The following is a 24,955-nucleotide window of genomic DNA, read 5'->3' as shown; positions in this document are numbered from 1 at the left end:
GACACAGTACTTACTCTTAGAAGTATGGCTGGCACTTGGACGTGTTCATTAAATTTTAGTCATCTATCCTTACTCTTACTATTTCTAAAAATTGTTATTGTTTTTGTTTAGTCATTAAGTGGTGTTCAACTCTTTGAGACACTATGGACTGCAGAATGCCAGGCTTCCCTGTCCTTCACTATCTCCCAGAGTTTGCAGTTTTCATGTCCATTGAGTCACTGATGCCATCCAACCATCTCATCCTCTGTTGCCCCCTTCTCCTCCTGCCCTCAGTCTTTCCCAGGATCAGGGTCTTTTAGAAAAAGCAAGGGATTTGCAGAAAAACATCTGTTTCATTGACTACGCTAAAATCTTTGACTGTGTTGATCACAACAAACAGTGGAAAATTCTTCAAGACATGGGAATACCAAACCACCTTACCTACCTCCTGTGAAACCTATATGCAGGTCAAGAAGCAACAGTTAAAACCAGGGATGGAACAACAGACTGGTTCAAAATTGGGAAAGGAGTACATCAAGGCTGTATATCGTCACTCTGCTTATTTAACTTATATGCAGAGTGTATTATGTGAAATGCTGACTGGATGAATCACAAGCTGGAACCAAGATTGCCAGGAGAAATATCAACAACCTCAGACATGTAGATGATACCACTCTAACGCAGGAAGTGAAGAGGAACTAAAGAGCCCCTTGATGAAAGTGAAAAAGGAGAGTGAAAAAGGTGGCTTAAAACTCAGCATTCAAAAAACTAAGATCATGGCACCTGTCCCATCACTTCATGGCAAATAGATAGGCAAAAAGTAGAAAGAGTGGCAGATTGTATTTCTAAAAATAGACAGCATAAGTCATCTTCATCTTGATTATTAAAACAGGATTACTAATTGGGAGTTTAAGGAGCAAAGAGAGGAGAGACATAATTAATCCAGCAGAGGAAAAGATTACAAGAATAGGGAAGATTTTTCTGAAGGTGTGACACGTAAGCACATAAGTCTGAGTTAGATCCAGGGACACTAGAGAATGCATTCTAGGGAAAGGCATCAGTGGGATTTGTAACCATTGTGGGTTATGGTGAGTGATGTGCAGGGGTGACTAGGAAGAGCAGGATGAGGACTTCAAAGTTGATGACTACTTAAGCAGGGGCCAGGTCACCAAGGATAAGCGCCCTGGGTGCCATGGTGGGAAGCTTGGGTTTATCTTCTTTAACCTCTGAAAATTTATACTGAGTACATTATAGTCAGGACAGTCTTATTTCAGAATCCCCAAAAGAATGGGGCATAAATAGATTTGTTATTGTTGTTTAGTCTGTAAGTCATGTCTAACTCTTTCTGAACCCATGAACTGCAGTACACCAGGCTCTTCTGCCCTCCTCTATCTCGGAGTTTGCTCAAATTCATGTCCATTGAGTTACTGATGCTGTCTATCTCATCCTCTGCCACCCCCTTCTCCTTTTGCCTTCAATCTTTCCCAGCATCAGGATCTTTTCCAGTGAGTCAGCTCTTCACATCAGGTAGCCAAAGGATTGGAACTTCAGCTTCATCATCAGTCCTTCCAATGAATTTTCAGGACTGACCTCCTTTAGGATGGACTGGTTTGATCTCCTTGCAGTCCAAAGGACTCTCAAATCTTCTTTAGCACCACAGTTCAAAAGCATCAGTTTTTGGCACTCAGCTTTATGGTCCAAGTCTCACATCTGTACATGACTACTGCAAAAACCATAGCTTTGGCAGACAGACCTTTGTTGGCAAAGTGATGTCTCTGCTTTTTAAGATGCTATCTAGGTTTGTCTTAGATTCCCTTCCAAGGAGCAAATGTCTTTCAATTTCATGACTGCAGTCACTGTCTGCAGTGACTTTTGGAGCCCAGGAAAAAAATATGTCACTGCTTCCACTTTTTCCCTTCTATTTACCACAAAATGATGGATGCCATCATCTTAGTTTTTTTAATGTTGAGTTCCAAGCCATTTTTTTCACTCTCCTCTTTCACTCTCATCAAGAGGCTCTTTAGTTTCTCTTCATTTTCTTCCATTAACAATGGATGAACACTTCTTATATTAACCCTTTTCAATTGGTAGCCAAAATGCTGTTTTAGTCTTAATATCTTTGCAAAAGTGGGCTCAAGATAATTTCTCAAATTACAGCATTTAGCAGAGCATGTAATGATACATCAAATTATTTTCCTGCAAATAATTACTCAGAAGCATCTTGGAAGTTAAACAGAAATACAGTTGAACTAATTCATGTATTAAACAATGGTTTACCCTTATACAACTTCAGAGGGTTAATCCATATATAATTTATAGTCACCCTCCATATCTGTGGTTCCCCTACATCTGGGGATTTAACCAACCAGAAGCTGTAGTACTGTAGTATTATTGTTGAAAAATATCCATGTATAAGTCAATCTGTGCAGTTCAAACCTGTGTTGTTCAAGGATCAACTATACAGAGTAGATAAAACAGGTAGCTTAAATTTCCGTTTGGAGACATTGTCTGCCTATTTTAAGTATCCATTATACCATATTTGCACTGTATTTGAAATAAATTCCTAGGTTAAAATAATAGAAAGGAAATAAGTATTTCTGTTCTGTTAAACAACAAAAACCCAAAAGGTTTTAATGCATTTCTCAAGTCAGTTCTACTTGGTAAAAATATAGCTGAGAAGGAATTTAGCCTTGCTGACTTTCAGCTCTGTTCTACACCACTAGGTCAAGCTGTCCTGTGTTTATATAGCCCATAATTCAAAGACCTTTAAATATGTATTTACACAATAGATCATATTTGCTGAAGTCATACTGTAGCAATTTGCCCTCCTTTGCGAAATTTCTTCAGTGATGTCTTCACAAAAAAGGAAAAAAATTGGAATTTTCATCCTCTAAACATAAAATTCAGGTCCAATTCTAGATCCAAAAATCATCAGATTAACTCCTTTTTCACGTCATTTGTGCTCTTTTGAAAGTATTAAGTCTTGGCTTCTCAAATGAATTTCCTGCCGTACCCAATAAAGAGAACTACCTAGCAATGAATTTTGTACTTTTGATGTGATACTCATTTAACTGGCTTGATCGTAGATTCTGTGATATTTAGTCCTCAGTTCATAGAGTGTGGGATACACTTTTAGCGTTCTGAGAAAACTTAGTCTTGGAAGTTGAGCTACTTAAAGCTCAATAGCTCCCCTTAGTGGTGCCTTGCAAGAAATTCACCAAGAAGCCGCTTTTATAAAGATCTATACACAGATATATCTAAATACCCTGAAAATTGTGAACTGATATTCCTAATTTGAGTAATTCTCAATAAACAAATTCTATTTGTGATTCTAACGAGAACGATTCTTTTATTCATAACCCTATTACATTTAAAAAGATAATTGAGCATTTTTTGTGGTTTTTATTTTTACTTGGAACTTAAAATATGTAATACACAATTTAGGAAATATTATTCAAGAGCATTTATTTTGTTCTTTTTTAATATATTTGTTTTTCAGTTCATACTTCTGTTTGAACATATTTTAAAAAGACGATCTGCAAGTAATTTTTTATTTTGTATATAGGTGCCTGTTCCAAATGTACCTAATTAGAAAACTTGACTTAAAAATTAATAGTACAGTAAGTAAAAAAAAAATACCGGATATCCATGGGAAAGTATAAGAAATTAAATGATCAGTGCTGTGATATGAAATAAACTTTTTGAAAGCACATGTTTGAGACAATTGGACTTCTATTGATCTCTAGTTATGGTTCTTAAATGTAGCTGCACAGAAGAATAAACTGGGAATGAACATGTTGTTAACTCCTGGGCACATCATAAAACTGCTGACTCATAATCTCCAGGAGTGGCACTAGGAATCTATTTTTCAAAGTCATCTGTGCTTGGAAACCCAGTTTGCAGACGGCCCTAGGAGATCTTTACATAAGTGACAATATGGTATTTTATTCATGGGCTTCCCTGGTGTCTCAGATGGTAAAGAATCTGCCTGCATGTCCATCAGCAGATGAATGGATAAGACAGCTGTGGTACATATACACAATGGAGTATTACTCAGCCATTAAAAAGAATACATTTGAATCAGTTCTAATGAGGTGGATGAAACTGAAGCCGATTATACAGAGTGAAGCCAGGCAGAAAGAAAAACACCAATACAGTATACTAACGCATATATATGGAATTTAGAAAGATGGTAACTATAACCCTGTATGCGAGACAGCAAAAGAGACACAAATGTATAGAACAGTCTTTTGGACTCTGTGGGAGAGGGAGAGGGTGGGATGATTTGGGAGAATGGCATTGAAACATGTATAATATCATATAAGAAATGAATCGCCAGTCCAGGTTCGATGCAGGATACAGGATGCTTGGGGCTGGTGCACTGGGATGACCCAGAGGGATGGTACGGGGAGGGAGGTAGGAGGGGGTTCAGGATTGGGAACACATGTACACCCGTGGTAGAGTCATGTTGATGTATGGCAAAGCCAATAGAACATTGTAAAGTAAAAAAAAAAAAAAAATTTTTTAATAAAATAAAAATTACATGCAATTATTGGGTTGGCCAAAAAGTTCATTTGGGTTTTTCTACAACATCGTACAGAAAAAGCCGAATGAACTTTGTGGCCAACCTGATAATTAAACTAAATACACCAATAATAAATACTTAAAAAAAAAAAAAAAAGAATCCGCCTGCAATGAGGGAGACTTGGGGTTTGATCCCTGGGTTGGGTAGATCTCCTGGAGGAGGGCTTGGAAACCCACTCCAGTATTGTATTCATAGAAAATAACTTCAGAATCTCAAAAATGTCAATCGCCTACTCAATTATGATTTGCAACAAATATTGAATAATATGTGGCTATATGATCTTCACAGAGATTTAGGCTAAATTTTAGCTACTCTTTTAAAAGTCAAGGCTCAAAAATAAATACCAGTCATCACCATACTCACTTTATGGGTTCTTATTACTTTTAGAAGTGTTTCTGAAATAGAAAATAGCCTTTTCTAAACTAGAAATTTCTGCTTTGCTCTCAGATTCTGACACTTGCCCTTTTCCAGTTTTCAGTACCACTGGTCCTCAGAACAAATTCCCAAAATGGCAATCAAGTCCTGTCTGTCATTCCAGCTTCTCTGGGTAATATACTATATATAGACTCTGATCAAACCAAGGAAGTCTACTTCAGTTCCCCAGATTCACCATGGCCTTGCATGCCTTCATGCCATTGACATATTGTTCACTGCCTGCTGTGCCCTTTTTCCCTCATCAGCCTGGCAGACTCTCATTAATTCTTTAAAGCTCAGCTTAAACATCACCCCATCCAGGGAGTCTTTTTTGATCTCCATTGGCAGAGTTCAATGCTTTCCTTGCTCTGCAACCAATAGATCTCGTGCATGCTACTATTTTTGCATTAGTGTGCGACTTTATTTATTGTATCTGTCTCCATATCTCACTTGTATCTCCAGGTTTTAACACATTCCTTGGCAGGGATAGAGGCTTAATTCCTGTTTGTGTAATGAGTTAATAACATTAGCCTTCATCTCTCCCATGATTAATATGTACCATGGACTATGCTAAGTGCTTTACAAGCATCCTTAAAAAGTTTAGCAAGTGGCAATGATTATCCCCATTTTAAATATCAGACAATTAATCCCAAGAGATACCAACTTGTCAAAAGTCACACAACTAGCTGGTTGCGTCTAGAATTTGAACACCATGTTTTTCTGAGTAATGTAATGTTTAATGTTCTTAAACGTTACACTTCTATGCAAGGACTAATTTCTTTTTGATGGTTTCTATCCAAACACTGCCCTCATAGCTGGGACATAGAAGCATGATGAACATTCTTTTAATCATTGGAGCACTCTACAACCCAATTCTGGTGCTCGTGTGTGCATGCACACACATAATCAGTGAGTGACAAAGCACAAGTGTATATGTAAGACTGTGATAACTGGAATGCATAGTTTGCAAAATCACCAAAAAATGTATAAAATAACTCCTGCCCACATCAATGAAAAGTCAGCAGAATAGAAAAAGAAATTCCCTTTAATGAAAACGACAGAGGTTCCCAAATTGCATGTGATTTTTAATGGACTAGAGACACTCTTCTGCATTTTTATTTCTTGGACAAGAGGAAAATATATTACTTATGCAAAAGGATAGTTAGCATTTCCAACCACTAACACATGGCCTGTAAAAAATAATCTCATTTTTCTATTGTGCAATAGCCCCCTGTTAGGCAACAGCAACGTACAACGTGCTAGTTTCCTGTTCCTTTAGTAGAGCCTCCCCTTTCACTCACCGCCCAGACTAAATAGTTATTCCTTGGATAATAAAACTCTAATACTGAGTTTCAAGCTACTTCCAAGAATGTTTCTGCCTGTATTAAGAAAGAATCATATCAGTTTGCTAATAAGCAGAAATGCACTGTAAGTTGAATATGTTGTCACATGTAGCTAGCAAGCATATAAATCAATCCATGACCAAGAAAGAAACAATATATTTTTTATGGTTGGGATCACAGCTGTAAAATGTTGGACCATCATCAAGAGAACAATGTCAAACACTGAACTTTTGGATGATTTCCATGAAAATAACATTTTGTTTAGGGTCAGTAGTTTTCATGGAACTTTGGAATGATTTTCACTGACAATATTTTTAGAGATGAACTTAAACACCTCCAAAACACTCTTCAAATGGAAATATTATGTAATCTAACCTTTTTAGCCATGTTCTTTGGAAAATCAACCACATACCACAAAAACCAGCATCTCTCTCTTTCAGTTTGTACAGATTTATGAAAATTATAGTACACATGCAAGACAATAAATTAGCTTTTCAGTTTTCTCTTAGTTACTAAGTTCATATCAGCACTTAAAATGTGTAAAGCAGCATGAAAAATAAGAAAAAAACACCCTGAATTTCTTCTATAGAAATCTTATCAATCCAGCAATAGTCTTTTAAGTGAAAAGAGTAGTGGAATTCATGAATCTGTATACGACTAGTCAGCCCTAGATGTAATACTCAACTCTAATATTTTTTGTTCTCTACATATCCCAAATAATTTGCCTGATATTTGATTTACGTGGTCTGAATTCTTATTTTTGTTTACTCTTGTTTTAAAGTCCAAAATTTGGAGATTTTTATGTTGAGCCCAACAAGGTAAGTTTTCACAACGTAACTGGAAGACTTTATAAATATAGTCTCAGACAAAGCTAGTTGTGGCATAAAATCGAAGGAGACGGTGTTGGCTGAGCATACATATGCAGTATTAATAATGTTGGTTCCTAGAATTCCATAACCAGAGCTCAAGAAAAGGAAAGCCAAACCACTGAATTCAATATTTGCAGCCTATTTCAGGACGTGAAAATATTTTGGTTCTCCCATGCAAATAATTTCTCGAAAATACTTTTGTTCAAAATGACTTTTTGTAGACTGAAACTAATTTCAGATTCTACATGACTCAGTATGTGGGGATACACCCAATCAGAATTTCTTCCACACCCAGGTATACTTGGTTCTTAGTTTTCACTTACTGTATTGATTTGAATCAGTAATTTCTCACTGGGATATGTGTGTTAATGGAGATTGCTAAACCATGCCCTCAAAATTACTTTACAATGTAGGTTGTATGTGTAAAATGTTAACATAATAATAAAATATAGCTGATATACTAATTTGAAATTTTAAAACAATTCATCTAATTTGGTGCCAGACTCGCTACTTTGATCAAATTGTGTGCTAAGTCATTTCAGTCGTGTCTGACTCTTTGTGACCCTGTGGACTGTAGCCTGACAGGCTTCTCTGTCCATGGGATTCTCCAGGCAAGAATACTGGAGTGGGTTGCCAGGCCATCCTCAGGGGATCTTTCTGACCCAGGGATCAAACCTGCTTCTCTTACGTCTCCTGCATGGGCAGGTGGGTTCTTTACCACTGGCACCACCTAGGAAGCCCATTGATCAAATTACTCTCTCCTAAAACTGCCAACAGTTACCCAAGGCCAATAGAATGAAATTCATTTCTTCGTCCTGGTCCCAGTCTTTCTCTCACTATGCTTCCTACATCAAGACCTTTAAAGTTGTATTGATTCCACTTTTTAAAATGTTTCACACTGCATATCTGAATAAATCTGTGCTTCAAACCCTGTTCAAGGTCAAGATTCTCATGGAATCCAGTATATTTCAATAAACAACTACTCATTTGGTTGAGAGAGATAAAGTTCCTGCCCTCGTGGCTAATACCATAGGGTTATTGATAAGTCATAGTCACAGGTACCCCTGCATATAGAGAATTTTCAATAAAAATTATCTTCAACATATAAATATTTGTATTAAAATATAATTATCCTCAACCTTATTTGCATATTTGTTATGCAGATTAATTCTCTTCTAGTAGATGGCATGCAGATGTATCAGTTCAGTTCAGTTCAGTCACTCAGTCGTGTCCGACTCTTTGCCACCCTATGCACTGCAGCACACCAGGCTTCCCTGTTCTTCACCAACTCACAGAGCTTGCTCAAACTCATGTCCATCGAGTTGGTGATGCCATCCAACCATCTCACCCTCTGTCGTCCCCTTCTCCTCCCGCCTTCAATCTCTCCCAGCGTCAGGATCTTTTCCAATGAGTCACTTCTTCCCATCAGGTGGCCAAAGTATTGGAGCTTCAGCTTCAGCATCAGTCCTTCCAGTGAATATTCAGGACTGATTTCCTTTTAATGGACTGGTTGGATCTCCTTGCAGTCCAAGGAACTCTCAAGAGTCTTGTCCAACACCACAGTTCAAAAGCATCAATTCTTTAGTGCTCAGCTTTCTTTATAGTCCAACTCTCACAACCATACATGACTACTAGAAAAACCATAGCTTTGACTAGATGGACCTTTGTCAGCAAAGTAATGTCTCTGCTTTTTAATATGCTGCCTAGGTTGGTCATAACTTTTCTTCCAAGGAGCAAGTGTCTTTTAATTTCGTGGCTGCACTCATCATCTGCAGTCATTTTGGAGCCCCCAAAAATAAAGTCTCTCTCTGTTTCCATTGTTTCCCCATCTATCTGCCATGAAGTGATGGGACTAGATGTCATCATCTTAGTTTTTTGAATTTTGAGTTTTAAGCCATCTTTTTCACTCTCCTCTTTAACTTTCACCAAGAGGCTCTTTAGTCCTTCACTTTCTGCCCATAAGGGTGGTGTCATCTGCATATCTGAGGTTATTGATATTTCTCCCAGCAATCTTGACTCCAGCTTGTGCTTCATCCAGCCCAGTATTTCTCATGATATACTCTACATATAAATAAACAGGGTGACAATATACAGCTTTGACGCACTCCTTTCCTGATTTGGAACCAGTCTGTTGTTCCATGTCTGGTTTTAACTGTTGCTTCTTGACCTGCATACAGATTTCTCAGGAGGCAGGTCAGGTGGTCTGGTGTTCCCATCTCTTGAAGAATTTTCCATGGTTTGTTGTGATCCACACAGTCAAAGGCTTTGGCATAGTCAATAAAGCAAAAGTAGATGTTTTTCCTGGAACTTTCTTGCTTTTTCAATGATCCAATGGATGCTGGCAATTTGATCTCTGCCCTTTCTAAATCCAGCTTGAACATCTGGAAGTTCATGGTTCACGTACTGTTGAAGCGTGGCTTGGAGAATTTTGAGCATTACTTTGCTAGCGTGTGAGATGAGTGCAACTGTGCAGTAGTTTTAACCTTCTTTGACATTGCCTTTCTTTGGGACAGAATGCAAATAGGTAACTGCTACTTGGAAAATTTTGAAAACAAAATAGAACCTTTTGTAGGAGCCAGATAACATATACACATTAGTAAGTTTCTTGAAAGAAAGTATTAATTTCTCAGTCTTGTCTGACTCTTTGCAACCCCGCCATGCTCTTCTATGCACGGAATTCTCCAGGCAAGAATACTGGAATGGGTTGCCATTCCCTTCTCCAGGGGATCTTCCTTACCTAGGGATCGAACCTGGGTCTTCTGCATTGCGTGCAGATTCTTTCACATCTGAGCCACCAGAAATCTATTTGAAAATTTATATTAATTATCCATCAATAGCTATCATGTAAAATTATACTCATACCAAATTTACAGCAATAGAACCTTCTGGAATTCAGAACTATCAAATATTAATTACTTCATCATATGTTGCATGTGTTTCATGTTTGCATTGCTTAAAATATAGCACAACAGCCTTCATAAAACTAATTGAATGAATGATTTAAATAGTAGATAATTTCATATCAATGGGCATGGTATGCAACCTAAGAGAAATTCAACTTGCCTTTAAAAACTTTGAAAAATGAAATTGAACAGGACTGAATGCTTTTTAAAAGGTGTCTCCTTTCATTTCAGGAAGAAAAGGAAGGGAGAGAAAAAGAAAAAAACCTAATAAAGAAGAAAGTAAAGATGCAATACCTGATAACAAAGGTCTGGAGCCCAGCAGGGAAACTCCAGAGCAACGAGAAAACAAACAGCAGCAGAAGAAACGAAAGGTCCAAGATAAACAACAGAAATCGGTATCCGTCAGCACTGTGCACTAGAAGGTCCCATGAGATTGTCGTAAACTCGTGATGCTGCTATCTCCACCAGATGCCCAGGACAGGTGCTCTAGCCATTAGGACCACAAATGGACAACATGTCAGTTACTGCTCAGTCTAAACAACATTCCAGATAGTTGCTATATTCTTCATACAAGCATAGTTAACAACAAAGAGCCAAAAGTCCAAAGAAGGGATGCTTTTGAATGGTTATCTTACGTGCTTCTGTGCATTTTTAAGAGACAAGAAATTTTGTACATAATCATCAATAGGCTAGAAGCTGTAACAACATAATGATGACAGCTGGAGAAGCAACATCTTCTCCCTATAAAATCATGTTTTCAAGCTATTGTTTAAAGAAGCAAATGATAGTTCTGCGAACTCAAAGATACTGTGTCCCTTCAGAAGAAACCAGAGATCAGAGGAGAGAAACACCTTTCAAAGGACAGTGTTGTTTTGTCCAGGAAATCTAGGGAGTGCTCAGATATTAGGGCCTGGCGTTTGGAATCATAGGAATTATCACCACGGAAACAATTGTTTGAAGCTTAGTTCTCTTGCCCTCATTTGTCCTTCTGCAAGAAGCATGAGAGTGCACATATTTTCAGAATTAATATACTGTATGGGATTGGAGGAAGGCAAAATGTGGAAGAAACCATAGAGCTGGAGATGATTTTTGTTCTTTACAAAACTGGGAAGGGTTGCAATTACCTGGAACAGGTCTCCAGTCTATTGTCCGCACTGTGTGGTTCAGCCTCTGCTACCCCTTGGGTTATATGTCTGTAAACGTGTACCTGTAACTTACTTCCAAAAACAAAATCATACTTATTAGAAGTAAATTCTGATTTCATAGAAAACAAAAACTAGAGCAAGGAAAATATAACATGTTTGCAAAGTCGTGTGTTTTCTTTCTCTCTCAACTGGGAGGGGGAAAAACAATCTTATTACCTGCTTAATTGTCCACATGAAACTAAAAGGGATACTACTTTCTAACAAAGTGTATCTAATAGGGGGGAAAGCCACCACAATAAATATATTTGTTGATAGTTTTTAAAGTTTTGTTCATTTTATTGTTTGTTTTATTAAAAAGTTGTTACTCTTAGATATTCCTGAAATAGCAAAGTGGATTGTGGATGGAATTCAGAACATATTACATTTCTCAGTGTTTGCTTTTGGAGTCCAGCCTTATCTGAGCTGATGGAAATTTACTTATAACGTATTAGAAGATATTTATCCCATTTTCCTTATTGTGATTAAAAAATTCTAGTTATAGCTACAGGGGCCTCCCTAAATGATTTCATTACTCCCCCTTCTCTGCTTCGAAATTTGTATCTTTTCTTGTATATCGGTTCCTCCGGCATCTTGAACATTTGGCCTTTTCTTCTGCATGTTTTTTCAGTCTCTGAATCTCTTCGGGGAACTGAATCACCCTATCTGGAGTCTTCACCAGTATTTCAGAGAGGCCACAGCCAATCTGGGGCAAGAGGAGACGGGCCACAGAACCTCATGACCCACCATAACCTTCCTGTTGCAATGGAAGGACACACAGCTACCCGTTCACCCATCTTCCCAGCCCTCTAAAGAGCATGGCTTTCTGAAGAGCTGGCAATGAGTCTGGTTTCTAGCTGCCAATTTCTGGTCATTCTTTCTCCACAAACTGTACTCTTCATGTGGGCTGTTTGCCTTAATTCTCTTTTCCTCTTCCAAGATAGAACATTTCTGAGTGATGTGTTCCTGCTTCTTACTCTGTATTTTCTTTTCTTGTCCATGTGAAATGTGTTATGTATAAAAATAATCCAATCTTCAACTACAAATTTATGTCACCAAGGAGAAACAAACATTTGCCTTACAGAGTTGTGTTAGGTGGAAGTATAGTCCCATCTTCTAGACCTTAGAGGTGGTTTCTATCACTGTCTTTGTCCTCAATCTTACCTAGTCAAGCCTATGTGGCCAAATAATTTTTGTGCACTTTCTATGTTTATCATTGTCTTCATCCTTCCAACAAGCAGTGACTGAGAAGGTCTACACCTGCATATACAATGCTGAAAAAAGGTTAAATAAACCAGGACATAACAACTGTGGTCAATGATTATCATGTCTTCCCAGGTGTTTTGACTCCAGACTTTTATACTCTGTGGTCCCCCAGACAATGGCAGATAATCTAAATCCCTGATGCAGCTCCTAATTACAAGTAGAATTATTACAAAGGAAAAAGAAATGAAAACCAGCATTATAGTCACGTACTGGGTGAAATAGAAGTGAAGACAAAGAAAACATCAACTTTAACTGCAGTTCTTAATCCACCTGTAATTAGATCTTTAAGCACGTGAAATCATTATCATCTTCAAACTAGCAGCCTACTCAACTTTGGGAAAATCTCCTGTTTGACTTCTGATAAAATTCCTGTCTTAGTCACTGAAGGCATTAACTTTCTGCTATGATTCTGTCTCTAAGATCTGGTTAACTATTAATGGTGGCAGATGGCTGGTAAAGTCTAGATACAAAGAAAATCAAGGGAATGGAGCAATGTAAATCTGTGTTTGATCCACACGCCTGTTCTGGTCTCCAAATTCTACTTTATAAGAGAAAGGAGGTCTTTTTTCTATCCAGTCATAGATAGCTGGCACTACTTAACAACTGGCAAACTACTTAACTGCTCTGAGTCCTCATTTCTTGTGTGCAGCATGAAAGAGGTGATCTGGAGATGCCCATTGGCAGGGAAGCCTGCGTCCTTTGTGATAGTTCAAGGTGATGTCCCTAATAACCCCTCACTAGCGACAGTGTCCTTCTGGGTTCCCCAACTTTGCTTTTCCAAAAAATGGAAATGTACAGGCTCTTAGATGAGAATTAGAAGTTTCACCACTCAATATGATATTTATTCTATACATAATAAATATCAAGAAAAAGAACTAATCCCACAAGCCACACATATAAATCAATTTTTGTCTTGATTAATATGTGATATCCATATAAGTGTGCTTAGTCCTTGAAATTATTACATTAACTTCTTATTCCTTGATTTCAAGGAATAAGTAATTCCTTGAAATTGTTACATTAACTTCCAGGAATAAGTAATTCCTTGAAATTATTACATTAATTTCAAGGAATAAGTAATTCCTTGATGTAATAATTTCAAGGAATAAGTATATCTGTGCGATTCAGTGGAAATGAAATGACTATTAGTAACCAAAATGTAAACACAGGTTTTGTCTTGGATCTTGTTAAAATTAAAAAATCACATATTCTTAAAAGTATGCATTTTTTTAAATAAATGAGCATAAAGACACTGAGGAACTGACTAGACTCTATCTCAGTCCAACTGCAACTATTTCTGGGCAAACTAGTGGGAGACAAGGCCTCTTTCTAAAGCTGATATGTTACTTCTTGTAACACAGAGTTAGTCTGGAAGCCAATATAAATTCATCCTCCACTAAAGAATAAGATTACCTAAAGATGGTGGTTGGATCAACTGAGACTTTTTCTGTTGCAAACAATAACATTTCACCTGCTTTTTTAACCTATTTATTTTTAATTGAAGCATAATTGCTTAACAGTATTGTGTTGATTTCTACCAAACATCAACATGAATCAGCCATAGGTTTCCCCATGTCCCGTCCCACTTGAACGTCCTTCTCACCTCCCTCCCCAGCTAAGTTGTTACCAACCTAGTTCCCAACCACTCCAGGTTGTTCCCAAGCCTCTAACTTAGTAGATGTGTTATCATTTTTATTATATTCTTCTGGATTTATTAGAAAAAGAAACAAAACCCCCAAATTGTCTGTACCTCCTTCATGCTAACCAGTTATCCTTTGACTAAATTATATTATGTAATTATCTCCAAAGCACAGTGAGCAGGTTATTGATATATTTTTGTTAAAATGAGGAAACTAGAGCGCAGAGAAGCACCCAAAGTCACAGAAGCAGTAATCAATAAGCCTGGAAGTCACTTCAGCTCTGCCCTTGCTCCTTCCCCTACCTCATAACTCTTTGGAATTCCCTGGTTGACAGTGGTTAAGACTCCATGTTTCCACCACTGAGGGCATGTGTTTGATCCCTAATCAGGGAGGTTGTACATTCTGTATAATGTGACCAAAAAAAAAAAAAAAATCATGTCTATTCTTAGTTCCAAAGAAGTTCATAAACGTATTATAGGAATATTTTCTTGTGATCTGAACTAGTAGCTCATAAAGAAGAAGCAGAAAAGTCAAATCACAGAAGCCTTAGCCCAGGGTAAGACTCAACTCTGAATCTATACAAATACAAATGTGACTATTTGTATGAATGTGTGTTGGGGGCAGGGGTAGGATGGGGGCTTCAAAGAGTCTATGGGCTGGCTAGTAGGAGATTTGTTGGGAGGATTCAAGTGTGCTCAGAGGGAAATGGAAAAATGAGAATTATGTGCCCTCAGAAAAAGACCAGCATTCATATACAAAAGGAATGGCAAGTATGGCTCCTTGGGGAAGTCCTGGATTGCTATAGCTGTTCTTTATTACTGTGTGCTGCTATGTCGCCTCAATCGTGTCTGACTCTGCAACCCCATAGACGGCAGCCCACCAGGCTCCGCCATCCCTGGGATTCTCCAGGCAAGAACACTGGAGGGGTTGCCATTTCCTTCTCCAATGCATGAATGTGAAAAGTGAAAGTGAAGTTGTTCAGTCATGTCCGACTCTTAGCGACCCCATGGACTGCAGCCTACCAGGCTCCTCTGCCCATGGGATTTTCCTGGCAAGAATACTGGAGTGGGGTGCCATCTCCTTCTCCTTATTACTGTGTAATGACTCTCAATTCGGTTCTCTTTCAGTGTAAGCAGGATATTGGCCAATTCTATTATCTTTTCCTTGAGTCCTTGTCAAGGGTTAAAATGACACGGGAAGAAGCATCAGCAGATCTTTTTCACTACTGGAACTGCCAAAACAACTTCCTTCAGATAATTCCTCACTTTCTCCTAGCTACTTCTGACATTCAATATCAGTGTTTCAGTTGTCACACATCTTTTCTTGCCCATCCTGTCTCTCCAGTAATTCAAAGAGCAGCATATCCATCACATAAGCAGGTTTTAAGAAATGAAGAAAAGAAAGAAGAAATAAATGGAGGGAAGTAAAGACGGAGGTAAAAAGAGTAACCATAGCTTTATTCATAGTCATTATTTATTTATTTGGCTGCACCAAGTCTGCTGCATGTAGGATCTGGTCACCTGCCCAGGGATCAAACCCAGGTCCTCTGCACTGACAGCACAGAGTCTTAGACACTGGACCACCAGGGAATTCCCCATAGTCGTGAAAATACACTTGTAAGAGAAACTCAACCAGTAAGAATATTTTATTAGCTGGGAAACTGGCAGCATGATAATTTCAGCAGACCGAATTTCATGACCATAAATAGTTTGAAAAATACCTTACACTTGTATATCTACAGTCTGTGCAATGAAAAAAATTGTTCAAAATGATGTTGAGACAATCAAAAATATTGAATAACCTACTAAAGACTAAGTTTTACTTTTAAAATAGAAAATTAGCAAATCCTTATTGGAAAAGTTTTTGTACCATTAACATCAGTTACTATTTTAGTTATCCCTATCAAATTTCCATATCACAAGTAGATTTTAAGCAAGAGATAGAGTTTTTCAACCCACTTAACAACCCATTAAAATGTTTGCAGAGACGCCTACTTTTATAATAAAATAAGTGCTTTGAAATTACAAAGCACAGTAAATATACAAGCTACTATTGTTGCTGGCCAGTCACTAGCTAAAGCAACAGATTGCCTTTCTCCATTCCTTACACTGTTGAGACACTGGAGACTATTTTTAGAGGAAATTATCCATATCCCTCCCAAGGAGGGATTAATAAAAGCACTCATTCCTGAGTTGACAGACCCCATATTTGAGAATGCAGCACGCAGTCTTTCCTTCTGGCTTATTTTTCTGTTGGGACTTCCCTGGTAGCTCAGTCGGTAAAAAATGCCTGCCATGCAGGAGACCCCGGTTGGATCCCTGGGTCAGGAAGATCCCCTGAAGAAGGAAATGGCAAACCACTCCAGTATCCTTGCCCAGAAATATCCAATGGAAAGAGAAGCCTGGTGGGCTGCGGTCCATGGGGTCACAGAGTCAGACACTACTGAGCAACTTTCACTCTATTTTTTTTATAGCTGCTGTCATTGGAGCTACATCAAAAATGGGGAAGGGGACACCACTCCATTTTGTAAAATTTGTGGTGTCTAAACACAGTAACATAGTTCAGTTCAGTTTAGTTCAGTCGCTCAGTCGTGTCCGACTCTTTGCGACCCCATGAATCACAGCACGCCAGGCCTCCCTGTCCATCACCAACTCCCGGAGTTCACTCAAACTCAAGTCCTTCGAACAGTAACATAAGTCCCCACTGAATCTTAATTTTATATGGGAGACGTCTTTGAGTGCATTGATGCTACCCCGTGTGCTCTCTGTCCCTGGATCATCCACACTCTTGCTGAGTTCCAACCTCCCAAGAGGCAGAAAGTTCTTTAACAGCTCAGTCAACCATGACAGTCTCAAGGTTTGAAAAAAAGAAAATAGAAGAAAACTTACAATTCCAGAAGAATGGGGGCCCTTAGCTTTACTCACGGACAGCTATGTACTATCTCATTGCTTCTCCCCTAGTTAAAGTCACTCAGTCGTGTCTGACTCTTTGCGATCCCATGGACTATACAGTCCATGGAATTCTCCAGGCCAGAATATCCCTTCCCCAGCGGATCTTCCCGACCTAGGAGTCAAACCGGGGTCTCTTGCATTGCAGGTAGATTCTTTACCAACTGAGCTATCAGGGAAGCCCTGCTTCTCCCCAAGAATGATATCCAAAAAAAAAAAAAAAGCCACATTCCTAGCCTTAGGGCATGGGGCACTGGGCTCTTCCTGATGGCAATGTCAGTCATCCTGGACTGTGGCCTCTCCCCTTGCTTTGGTCCTATACTTTGCTTGATTGTTGGTTTTTTTTTTTTTTTTGGTTGGCTAGTTTGAGAAGGAAAAAAAAAAAAATGACCTAATGATTTAAAAATTAATCTTGGAATAAGTTGGAGAAGAAATAGTTTAATAAGTTCCTCTACTCAATGTAAAACTAAGGAAAGACATTATTTTGTACTTCTTAAAGCAGTAGTTTAATAAAATCAAAACAAAAAGAAACTAGGACTTCCCTGGCAGCCCAGTGGGGTTATGACTTCGTGCTTCCACTGCAAGGGGCTCAGATTGGATTCCCAGTTGGGGAAGATCCTGCTTGCCATGAGTCAAAAAGACACAGTACAAAAATAAAAATAAAAACTAGAAAAAAACAAAAATAAAAACACCTGGTATTTAACATCCTAGGGATTGTCTTTATGTGATAACTGTTTAGAAGCAGATCCTATTTATCACGAAGTTTGCCCCTACTCATCTTTTTCCCATAGAAAAAAAATGGTTATGACTCATAACAAGAACACACCATACACTACAGGAAAATAGATTATAGTTTTATCCAAACCAGCAGTGAGAATAATTTATGATTCCAGAAAAGACATAGACAAGCAGAATCAGTTTAGAAAAGTGAATCATTTTCATGCAAATGAATCCTAACTTTCTTGATTGCCATCCTAGTCTCATTTAAATGTTGACGTTTTTAGGGTGGGAGGGGGGAAATAAATTATTGTGGTAAACCAATATTTCCACTTGTTGACTGTGGAATATTTAAAGCATAGCTTAATATGCAACATGTGAAAGAAAAGGGTCAAGAGAATACAGCTTAATTGGAATCCATATGATCCAATCAAATCCAAAATGCTACTATTAATAGAAAGGAAGAGATCATTAGAATGTGCTATTCCATGTCTCCAGATTTTTCAAATTTATTATGAAAATTATCCTTTCCACATCATCAAAATAGATTGGTCATAGCCATTGTTCCAGGCTGAAGCAATATGAAATTCAGGGCCAATATCAATTTTATTGCCTCAACCCTTTCCACCCCTCAAAACAACCAGCCAATTAGATAATTTATAAGCAATTAAATTAACAGAATAATTAAAAATTAGTAGGTTTAAAAAGAAATGACTGTAGAAAAGCATCAGTTGTTTCAGGTTTGATATAGTCACCTGTGGGATAGTTCTATAAAACTAATCAGTAGGTGTATTTCCTATCTGTCTTAGTCCATTTGGACTGCCATAACAAAATAACCAAGTCTCAGTTCAGTTGCTCAGTCGTGTCCGACTCTTTGCGACCCCATGAATCGCAGCACGCCAGGCCTCCCTGTCCATCACCAACTCCCAGAGTTCACTAAGTCTGGTAGCTTATAAATTACAGTTCTGGAGTTTAAAAACTCAAGATGAAGGCACCAGAAGATTTGGTACCTAGTTAGGGCCCACTTAAGGCTTCCCTAGTAGCTCAGCTGGTGAAGAATCTGCCTGCAATGCAGGAAACCCCAGTTAGATTCCTGGGTCAGAAAGATCCACTGGAGAAGGGACAGGCTACCCACTCCAGTATTCTTGGGCTTCCCTGGTGGCTCAGCTAGTAAAGAATCTACCACAATGCAGAAGACCTGTGTTCAATCCCTGGATTGGGAAGATCACTTGGAGAAGGGAACAGCTACCCATTCCAGTATTCTGGCCTGGAGAATTCCAGGGACTGTATGTATAGTCCATGGGGTCGCAAAGAGCCGGACATGACTGAGTGACTTTCACCTCACCTTTGAGCACCCACTCTCTGGTTAATAGATGGCACCTTCTTGTTGGGATCTCTTGTGGTAAAACAGGCTAAGGCTCTCTCTGGAGCCTCTTTTACAAGGGCACTAATTCCAATCATGAGGGCTACATCCACATGACGTAATAACCCTATCTCCTAATACCATTACAACAGGCATTAGGATTTCAAGATATGAATTTGGAAGGGGACACACTCAGGCCATAGCACCATCCACTTATCAGTCATCATTTAAATGAATAAATAATCAAAAGATAGATTCTGCCATCCCTATTATAAAGCTAACAGCAACAGTGCTTTGAGGGACAAATAGGGCTACCCAATTAGATTTAGTATTTCCATGTGTATAAGTTATATATTCTCTTAAAATTTATCATCTCCAGATAGAAAGAAGTTAAAGCTTTATTTTATTTTACAATAATTGCTCTACCATCCCTGGTGTCTGTTGTAAATATTAATGTTTTCCAGCCTGTAAAATGATAAGAAAACATTATTGCCTTTGTAGTTATATAACTTTATAAGTTTTGATACCAAAAAAAAACAAGAAAATTTGAAAATACAGAAGTCTAACTTTGCAAAGAATCAGAGTGATTTAAGTTCTGAAGGAAAATTCTTTATCTATAAAAATCACAACTGAACTAACTAATGTAACTAAATACTATTTAAGCAGTGCTTCAAAGGGTTTAAAAAAATAAAATATACCTTTGAGTAGCATTTCAAGTAGAGAGGTAACCCTGTGTAAGATTATTTTAGCCCCTCAAAGAAAAGTAGCATATTGTCTTGCTTTTCCCTGTGTCACTTGAAACACTTACAACACTCACATATTAAGTTAAAAGTGAATTGAGATAACAAATTCATTGCTAAGTTGTTTGTTAAAGCTTGGAAAGACACATATTGCTAAAGTAGAGGAAAATAATTAAAAGTGAAATTCCCTATACATTCTAATTTGCAAGACAAAGCTTCAGTCTTACTACAAAGTGCTGCATTATGGTTCTATAGACACCACACCAGCCCTAATCCATAACTGTCCTCAGCGCTTCCCCAGACTTCACTGGGTGCCACGCTCCCAGCTTCCACTTGGCACTGCGCTCAGCTTGCACTCCCACAAACTCAGTCAGTAGATGTATTTCCTATCTAGACTTCCCAGTGGAAAGTCTAAGGAACTCAGGAAAGCAAATGTAAGGAAAAGCAATCTTTGGGGAAAAAATTGCTATTTTACATTTCAAAAAAAATTTTTTTAATGTCATTCGATATTATCAAAGTGTCAGTGAAGTAATCACAATGAGAAAAATGAGAACTTAGTTGAACTTTCTCACCCCGGTTTTGCAATTTAATATCGTTTTATTTTGCAACACGTAAAGGGAAACCTTTATGTGTTCAGCACAGGAAACCTCCACAACCTTGATCCAGCCCTGCTGCACACTGATAACCACCTACTGCCCACCCCCCAGTCCTGAGCCTGGTTCGAGAAGCACCAGCAATGCTGTCCAAACAGACGAACTGCACTCCAACCTGGGTGCCTTGGGAAAATCTCCAGCTCTTCCAGTTTCACCCTGGACTGGAGCCAGATTGTAAGCAAATGTATGAAGGCCCAGTCACCCCTTCTGCCTTGTGTTTCTCTCATTTCCTGTGCAGGATAACAGCTCCAGGAACTCAGCTTTTCCTCCCAGGGTAAATCACGTAGAACCTATGGGACTAAAAAAGAAAAGAAAACTCCAGAACCCCCATAATGAAAGAAATGACAGAACATACTGGAGGAAACCAGCCGTCTCCATTCTTTCTAGCACTGGGTAGCTTTAACCCACACCCACGTCGATTGTCTTGACTTCAAGAAGCTGTCTCTCTATAAATAAACTGACCAATGTATCTTTAAAACATAAACGGCTTGAACTGTCATAATAAACACTGCAAAATAAATACCAAATAACATCTGGAGGAAAAGCTTTGGAGGGAATGAGGTGAGAGAGAGTGCTAACTTTCCTTAGTTCTATTACTAAAGTATGTACCTCATTTTTAAAAGTTAGGACAAGTTTTCCATTATTAACCAAACACAAACCAAAGATGTACTGATTTTACTTTAAAATCTCAGATAAGGGAATACTGTCTGTAATTGTGTCTTTGAGCTAATCTTACTGACATTTTAACTCTCTTGTTTTCTACTATTTGAAACAGTGTTCACTTATTAAGCCACTTCATTTAGATATGAAAATGGTTGGTATTTAGCTCTAATTATTATTGGTACTGTTAGACAAGAAAAGTATCCCCTTTTGCCTTAGGCAACTAAAATCTGCAATGTACTATACTAGGAAAATGCAACATTTTCATCCTAACGTGTTATTACATTAAATTATTTCTCCTTGCAATGACAAGCAAAAAGACCATGTTCCATCTGCTTCTCATCTGCATCCAACTTGTGGGTAGTGATTCAATTCGGTTAATATTTATAGAGACAGTAACTAGTCAGACACTCTTCCTATGCAAAATCATTACAAAGAATGCTTGAGTCTCTCCTAGTGAATTTAAGGATTGCTGTGTGCACGCTTGCCCTAGAGTCAGCTTGCTTATTTTGTGTAATGCTCTCATAAAATTTTGTAGGTGATATAGTAAGCATGGTACATCCAATGCCAAAGAAAGAAAAGCACTAGAAATATGTAATTTGTAAGTAAAATTTTATATCAAAAAATTAACATGCCCATTTTATAGTAAATAACAATAATCAGTTCAATTATTCCAAGCTTATATACCCTCAATTATTTTTTCTTCCTAGTTCACAAATCTTGATTTTTCTTTTAAATAATGAAACAAACCTGTTCATACTAATAGGATGATAAATATTTCTCAAATAAGGATGTTTAATCTCATGTAAGTGTTTTTCAAAAGTACATTTGCTTCTCTTTCCTTAGGGAGTAGAGTTTGGCAAAGGATGTTGCTGAGATACGGTTTGAGGCATCATCTCATCTGCTAACAGTCTGCTCCTGATGACACATATTTATTCCATTTTTCACATGTGGCTGAAACTATACCAGCAAAATTGGGAACTCAGTTTTCCTATTTTAAAAAAAGATACCATTTGGCTGCATCATGAAACAATCCAAATGTACTTCAGAAGAAACAGCCAAGATGGATAGTTACCTGGAATCGCTGGAGAACACTGGGAAATAAGTCATCAGACATTTCATTGCTTTTTTTTTCTTTCTTTCTTTTTCTGATTAACCAAAATGCCAGTTTTAGCCAGGCTGCGTGAAGGATATTTTACATTCCAGTCTCTTCTATCAGAAACTGTTAAATGTGGACAGTAGGTCAAATGTACCGAGGCTACAAGTTGTAATACATTTAAGAGACTCTTACTCCGTTTTGATGATTAACCGTTCCCTCTCTTTCAACAAACAAAAATACAGCAAACAAAATAAAGATCATTCATATTGCAAGTTCCAAAAAGAGCATTTGCTTTCCATTTTACAAGATTTTGAATGTCACAAAGGCAAGCATATTTAAGCAAAAACAAATATCCCGTAGCTCAACAGAAAGGAAGAGGACATACAAACATGGCTGCAGGGGTGGGGCGGTGTGCCACGGTGTTCGCCATTTTTCCACCTCTCTTCCTCCAGTTCCCTTGACTGACCAGCTCAGTGACTCCAGATTCCTGTTCCTCTCCCAGTCAGTAGACCCCCATTTGGCAGCATCATGAAACACAAAATCCAAATGTGCTACAGAAGAAAAAGCCAAGATGACTAGTTAGATGGAATCATTGGAGGACACTGGGAACTAAGCCTGAGGTTACCTGATGGAGTGAAATTTTGTGGAAAGGGCACAGTCTTTGGAGACTCAAAGAGCTTCAATTAAATCCCTTTTTGGCAGACTGTGCAATCTTGGAAAAATAATTGAAGTTCTTTGATTCTCAGTATCTTCTTGTATAAAATGAGTATATTATTCCAGACTATGCAAAATTGTTGTCAGGATTAAAGGAAACATAGTATATGGATTGCAGAATAAATTAATTAAAATAAAATTTTAAAAAAGTGTATGACTTGCCAGGCACATGGTGGGTACTCTGTAAGTTGTTCCTGTCGTCATCAGATCTTTTATATGCTTTGTTTAAAACACTTAGAATTTCCAAATCACTCTGAAATGTAAGTTCTTATATACAAGCATATTTTCTTGCACTTTACTCCATGGCATTTCACAGATAATGTGGTTTTGACAGGCAAGATTTGTGACCACCTTGCTTTGTCAGGTGATGGTTAGCATTTTTTAGCAATAAGATTTTTTGTTTTGCTTTGTAGAATTCAGCAATGTGTTTCTAAATATTCTTTTTTAACTTTAATTTTTTATTGAAGGATAGTTGATTTACAATGTATTTTCAGATGTACAAGAAAGTGACTCAGTTATACATATATATATATTCTTTTTTAGATTCTTTTCCCTTATGGATTATTACTAAATACTGGATATGTTTCGCTCTGCTATACAGTAGGTACTTGTTGGTCATCTGTTTCATATATAGTGGTATGTATATATTCATCCCAAACAATTAATCCCTCCCCCACTTTCCTCTTTGGCAACCATGTTTGTTTTCTGTGTCTGAGGTCTACTTCTGTTTTGTATGTAAGTTCATTTGTCTCATTTTCTTTTTTAAGATTCCACACGTAAGTGATATCATGATATTTGTGCTTGTATTCAAGTCACCCTCATTTTACTTAATAACAGCCCCACAACACAAGAGTAGTGATGCTGGCCATTCAGATAGGCCAAAGAGAAGCTGAAAGATGCTTCCTTTAAGTGAAAAAGTGAAAGTTTTCAATAAGGAAAGAAAAAAAAATTGTGTGCTGAGGTTGCTAAATTCTATGGTAAGAACAAGTTTTCTATCCATGAAATTGTGAAGAAGGAAAAAGAAATTCATGCTACTTTTGCTGTCACACCTCAAACTGCAAAAGTTACAGGCACAGTGAGTGATTAGTACTTAGATAAGATTTTAAAAGGCATTAAGTTTGTACAATAAGACATTCAGAGAGAGAGACAAAGATCATATGCATTTAATTTTTATTACAGTATATTATTATAATTATTTGATTTTATTATAAGTTATCATGGTTAATCTCTTACTGTGCCTAATGTATAAATTAAACTTTATCATAGATATGTATGTGTAGGAAAAAAAAAACATAGTATACATAGGATTTGATACTGTCTATGGTTACAGGCGTACTCTTGCCTGGAAAATCCCATGGATGGAGGAACCTGGTAGGCTGCAATCCATGGGGTCTGGAAGAGTCAGACACGACTGAGCGACTTCATTTTCACTTTTCACTTTCATGCATTGGAGAATGAAATGGCAACCCACTCCAGTGTTCTTGCCTGGAGAATCCCAGGGACGGGGGAGCCTGGCAGGCTACCATCTATGCGGTAGCACAGAGTCGGACACGAATGAAATGACTTGGCAGCAGCAGCAGCAGCGGTTTCAGGCAACCACTGGAGGTCTTGAGATGCACCCTCTATGAGTAAGGGGAGACCCAGGTTCGATCCCTGGGTTGGGAAGATCCCTTGGAGAAAGAAATGGCAATCCACTCCAGTACTATTGCCTGGAAAATCCCATGGACAGAGGAGCCTGGTAGGCTACAGTCCACGGGGTCGCAAAGAGTTGGACATGACTGAGCGACTTCAGGTTCACGTTTCACTGTAGTTCTTTGACAGTGAAACAAGATAGGAAGGAAGTTAGAGAGTCATAGGCCATGAGAAGACTCTGGCATAAAA

General features: G+C 38.0%; 1 protein-coding gene across 1 annotated transcript in view; it reads left to right on the top strand.

Moving 5' to 3' along the window:
• The window catches only part of RSPO3 (R-spondin 3), a 94,164-nt gene extending 82,603 nt beyond the window's left edge, over positions 1-11,561 (top strand). The window contains exon 5 of the mRNA XM_061427344.1: positions 10,325-11,561. Coding sequence (XP_061283328.1) covers positions 10,325-10,512 — 188 coding nt within the window. The 3' untranslated portion in view covers positions 10,513-11,561. The remainder of the gene's footprint in view (positions 1-10,324) is intronic.
• The last annotated feature ends 13,394 nt before the right edge of the window (positions 11,562-24,955 follow it).

Source organism: Bos javanicus, chromosome 9 (assembly GCF_032452875.1).
Source record: "Bos javanicus breed banteng chromosome 9, ARS-OSU_banteng_1.0, whole genome shotgun sequence".
NCBI classification, from domain to species: Eukaryota; Metazoa; Chordata; class Mammalia; order Artiodactyla; family Bovidae; genus Bos; species Bos javanicus.
This window is presented reverse-complemented; position numbering and strand designations above follow the sequence as displayed.